Raw genomic sequence first — 5,690 nt, forward strand, 5'->3', positions numbered from 1 at the left:
ATACACCAATGCCAGGGTTCTCTACACTTTTTCTTCCAAATACCAACCCTGCCCAATATACCACAAAAGATAATGTTGGTATTTTCTTCCAAATACCAACCCTGCCCAATATACCACAAAAGAGGATGTCAGTAAGCTTGCTTATCCCATTCTGTTCCAGAAAGCTGTTGCTTTCAGCAGTAATGAATATGACCCCCCCTTTTTTTTAGCACCTGCCAATGCAAACATATATGCTGAGCCAAAAACTAATTCCTCATCCAGATCCAGAGTGGTTATGACTTTGTGCCTAGAGATTGAACAGAGGCATTTGTTAAATACCAGCCAACTAGAGTAAACAGTCAAGATCATCTTGCTTCCAAACATTCAGTCACAAGGAAGACCTATCAGAAGAGTTGATGGACATTCAAGCAATGGTCTAGAAGAAGGAACCTTGTGACAATGATAATGGAATTATGGGCCTTATTGGTTTCTTAAAAACCAAACTGAACAAGAAAGTGGCAGAAAAATACCTTGTGAGGCAGGGCATCACCTTGGCTCTGCCTTTCAATAGTATGCTTTGTTCTGTTAACTGAATTTTCCATATTTGTAATCATCAGCTCAAAATATTAATTTGTAACTCTTGCCCAATTCTCTAATGCAAAGGATTGGATGTTGTGCATTTCAAGAATGTTCAGAACATCTTCTGTTTGGCTGGATTTAGACAGACTATATTTTTGGGTGTAATTATTATTAGCAATGGTTCAAAACACTTTTTAAAAAATATCTGACACTGTGTTCATTTCATTGATACTGTTCTTCTCGTTCTCAGTTAAAGTCATTTACCGATATCTGCACACAATCAAAGGTTGGGCTATGCTGCATTGCCTGTCATGCTCTTTGCTGTAGGATACCTGATTACGTGCAAGAAAAAGTGCCTTTATATTCAATAACTTTTATTTTTTTCCAATGACCATAATTGAAGTAGCCAAATCTCGTTAGGTATGCAGCATTTGATATCACATTCATTATGCAAATTCCTAGTCCCCAGATACCCTATATTAATACTTTATGAAGCAAGTAAAGAATGGCTTAGAAGCAATAACAGCAAATATGATGGCAAAAAATGAATATTGTTATATTATTTAAACATTAATGCCCAAAGTATGGCCTATTCAAACATAGTGTTTTAGAAAAGATTTCCCTTCCCCAAATCACAATTTTCACACTGAAAATTTAAACTAGAGAATATTAAACATCAAACTGTATGTTGATATTGCAAGTCTTCACCTCATACAAATTTACATCAGGAAATCATTTCCTCCCTTTTTTTATTGCCAGGTGTGAGTGATGTTTCTTAAGCAATCAAAGCATAAATTATGCAGGTCACCCAAAATACTTAGAAATCCCTGTGTAAAAGTGATTTAAAAATCTCAAAACAGTCTAATGGGGACTGAACATGTTCAGTAAAGGAAAGGGAGGATAGAAAACAGACACAGAGTATCAATGTATAGAGCACAAATTATTTACTTTCTTCTTCTTTTTACTTTGCTTGAAATTATAGGCAACTCCTATCCTGAGACTTTGAGTAGTTAACCGTTCCCCAACAAAATAATGTTAAACTACAAACATAAGATCAAAAATTAACATTAAACAACAGTCAAACAAAAGCCAAGAGCTGGCATCCTCGTTCAGCCTTAGGAGCAACTCAAATATCTATGATATCCTCAAATGCTTTACAAAAGAGCCAGGTCTCTGAAATACAACAGGGATGGGACCATATCCTGGATAAACTGTTCCAGAGAAAGGGTGACACCAGCCTATCACTGACATTCTTAGGGGAGACACTTCTATTAATTCTCATTGGATGGACAGAAAACAATTGGAGTAGGCAGCCTCATAAGATACTCAGGCCCAAAACTATAAGGTTTAAAGGCAATAATTATCTTTGAATTGCATCCAGAAGTCAACCGGTAACCTTTAAACTCCTGCCACAGAGGAGACACATGGGTAACATGGAGACAGCCCATGACCACATGAGCTGCCACATTTTGATTCCAAGTGACCTTCAAGCGCAGCCCATGTAGAATTAATCACAATAGTCAGGAAATGAGGTGAAAAGGACATAAGTGACCATCCATAACCAACTAACACAGAAGCATTCAATATGGCCATATTCTGTTGCAAATTTCACTTTTTAAAAAAGTATTGATGGCATATGTTTGTTTGTTCTCACCTAGAAAGGCAGAGGGTGAGACAGTCCCATTGCTTCTGGCTACCATGACACTAATGCCCGTCTCCACAAAAGGTACAGAAAAATCAATAATTTGGGAGCGTTCCTCATTGATGGTAAGAGACCCGATGGCCATATCTGCTCGCTGGTAATATACCTGGACGGTGGAAGAACAGAAAGAGAGGACATGAATAATAATGTCATTCAACAGAACCAGCACCAAATACAGATACCAATAAATTTCTGCTTGCTTTCATTTTGCACCCCTTAGCAAATTAAAGAATGAAAGGTAAATATGATCTGAAGTCAATTTTGACTCCTGGTGACTTTGAGAATACATCCATGTGGTTTTTTTGGAAACAGGATGGACATGGTTTGGTTATGTTGGAACCATGAAGAGTTGTATTTCAAGATGAGCAGCCATACAATTCTGTTAAATAAACAAATGGTTTCCTGTTGTTTTCTTTCACAACTTCTTTTTTAAAACTTTCCAATGTAGCCCACAGCCCTGTTTTTCTTTGGAGGTCTCCCAGTTCAAACTCTAATCAGGCCCAGCCTTGCTTAACTTCCAAGCACAGACAAAATTGGCCAGGTGCTGCCCCCTGTTGAGAATAAAGCTTTGTGTCTATGCAGGCTTACTTGAGAATAAGCCTCACAGAACTCGGTGGGACTTATTTTCAAGGGGGGGGGGGGAAGGTTGTACCTTGAAGGGACCTCTTTGCATGGCAACCCTACAGATACTATGATACTACCAGTACTTCAGATCAAGTGTACTTAAGAAGAGAGATTTCTTGATTGAAAATTTCTGTACCTGGATGAATCCAGCCCTTAAAAATGTGTTCGTGCACCATCAAGAAACAATTTCCCACCATATATAGCTCTCCCAACCCCATTTTCCCCTCTGCGTGTCAGGATTGACATTGATGTCCTCTCAGCAGAGACACAAGCAAGGAATAGATTTGGCCAGAAATAGTGGGACGCTTGATTCTTTCACAACTCTGCCCTTTTTCTCTTACAGATACTATATAGCAGTGGTAACGAACCTATGGCACACGTGCCAGAGGTGGCACTCGGAGCCCTCTCTGTGGGCACACTTGCTGTTGCCCCAGCCTCGCCTCCCCCGTGACCCCCTCCTCACCAGCAGCCGACCTGGAGGAGAGATGCCCCCGAGCGTGGCCCACGCGGAGCAGCGCAGCCAAGGACATGGCAGCCAGGCAGCGTGGACAAGTCTCTGCCCTCATGCCCCATCGCGCACAGTTGGTGCTGTGGAGCGTGGGCAGAGGGCGTGGCCGCCATGAAGCTGCTGGGCTGCCTGGGCGATCTGTGGTGGGCCCGAGAGGTGGTGAGTGGCCCTGTGGACAGGCAGGGCGGAGGACGGAGTGAGGACAGAGCAGGGACGGGGCGGGGGGTGGAGCAGGGGCAGGGCCAGTTTTTGGGCACTCGGTCTCTAAAAGGTTTGCCATCACTGCTATATAGTTCTTGAAATGCTTCTGAATGGACATCCAGTTCAGAAGGATTTAGAGTTTAGAGCCGTGGTGGCGTAGTGGTTAGAATGCAGTACTGCAGGCTAATTCTGCTGACTGCCAGCTGCCAGCAGTTTGGCAGTTCGATTCTCACTGGCTCAAGGTTGATTCATTCTTCCATCCTTCTGAGGTCAGTAAAATGAGGACCCTGATTGTTGGGGACAATAGGCTGACTCTGTAAACCATTTAGAGAGGGCTGTAAAGCACTGTGAAGCGGTATATAAGTCTAAGTGCTATTGCTATTCTTCTGGGGCTTACAAAACAGGAGGAGAACCCTGAAGTGTAACGTCTCAATTTTTCTATTTCTTTTCAGGCAGCACAGAAAAATCTATCCCCTGCCACTCACCTAGGTGAGAAATCCTAAAGCAGGCTGCCAGATTAGGAGTCAGTCTAAATATCCCAATCAGCACCAAGAGGTAGGGCTCTTGACACTCAACAGCCTGTTATCTTATTCAAAGGATGGCCTAACCACAGAGCAGCAGACTTAGTGTTAGTTGCATGTAATGGAAGGTATGCATATTACACATGACTATCCAAAGACAAGAGACTTCACTCCCAGGTTAGCATATCCCAATGCCAACCTGAGAATAAGATTCTAGCTCCATTTCACATCCCACAGATTGCCCAAGAAATAGACTAACTCCCTATTTGTAAAGCCATTTTCTTAAGGCTGCCATCTCTTCAGGCTGAAGCCCACAGACAATGCTGGTGACTACTAAGTGGTGGGTGTTCTTTCTAGTTGAGGGATGCAGGAAGGATGTATATATGTGCTTGGAGTTATAGAATTTTCATTGCCTTTGGTCTAAGCTAAGTCAGCCTTTAGACATGTGTTACAGTTCAGAAGGATTGCATAACTTTAGAAGAGAAGCAGAGTTGCATGTCTGATTTCATTTTCTCTACCCGGAGAACATCTGACAAATACCAGTGCACCAAACCTGTAGGTGTAGGTCAGTGATGGCGAACCTTTTAGAGACCAAGTGCCCCAAAACCAGCCCCTCCCCGCCATCCCCGCCACTGCCCACGCCCGCAGGGCCACCCACTGCCTCTACAGCCTGCCGCAGATCACCCAGGCGGCCCAGCAGTGCTATGGCAGCCACGCCTTCCACCTGCGCCCCACAGCATCAACTGCGCGCGACAGGGCACGAGGGTGGAGTCATGTCCCTGCTGCCCGGCTGCCATGTCCTTGGCTGCACTGCTCCGTGCGGGCCATGCTCGGGGGTGACTCTCCTCCAGGGGGGCTGCTGGTGAGGAGGGGGCCGTGGGGGGAGATGGGGCTGCACGTGCCCACGGAGAGGGCTCTGAGTGCCGCCTCTGGCACGCATGCCATAGGTTCGCCATCCCTAGTGTAGGTGGTTAAAATCCAAACAATGTGACTTTTAGATACCTAATTCCTTACCTCACCAATCATGCCATTCCATAAACCATCCACTATTTTACCATGTTTTCCATTTGTCACCAGGTAGAGATCATAGGAGAACTTCACAGTCTTGGCTAGTTTCTTTAGGATGTCAATGCAAAAACCTTTGCAGCAAAGTTTGGTATATGGGTCCATAGGTTCATTCCCGCTGGAAAAAAGATGAGAAGGCACTCAACAATCATTCTATGTCCTCCAAGCAAATCATGCCAGGACTATGTACAATTGCTCAAATCAAAGCCTTGAGACATCCTGAACCTAAATCACTAGGCCCTGGCATGTTTCCTCAGAGCCACATTATAGTCACTAGCCCAATTCCTCTGTTCCAAAATAAAAATAACCAAACCATTACTAGGATGTGGCAGTCTTGTATCCTTATTGCTATCTATAGTCCTGTTGTCTTTAGAAAAACACAGTCATAAATAATCAGCTTGCCAGCTTAGCATGGCACTGAATGGGCATGCCATCACAGGATATGACACATTCTAAATGAGCTGTGTAACTTCATCAGTGCCTAGAATGGCTAATGTTCCACATTTGTTAC

General features: G+C 43.7%; 1 protein-coding gene across 1 annotated transcript; it reads right to left on the bottom strand.

The window, feature by feature from the left end:
* Positions 1-2,255: 2,255 nt before the first annotated feature.
* Positions 2,256-5,284, bottom strand: LOC114923782 (glutamate receptor ionotropic, NMDA 2C-like; the record flags this gene model as incomplete). The annotated part of the gene is made up of 2 exons (XM_029287124.1): positions 5,129-5,284; positions 2,256-2,366 (listed from the first exon to the last, which is right to left on the bottom strand). Coding segments are annotated over exons 1-2 (267 nt in total), but the record flags the coding sequence as incomplete, so codon positions are not given.
* Positions 5,285-5,690: the final 406 nt, after the last annotated feature.

Source organism: Protobothrops mucrosquamatus, unplaced genomic scaffold, assembly GCF_001527695.2.
Source record: "Protobothrops mucrosquamatus isolate PMUCROS unplaced genomic scaffold, P.Mucros_1.0 scaffold13522, whole genome shotgun sequence".
Classification (NCBI taxonomy): domain Eukaryota; kingdom Metazoa; phylum Chordata; class Lepidosauria; order Squamata; family Viperidae; genus Protobothrops; species Protobothrops mucrosquamatus.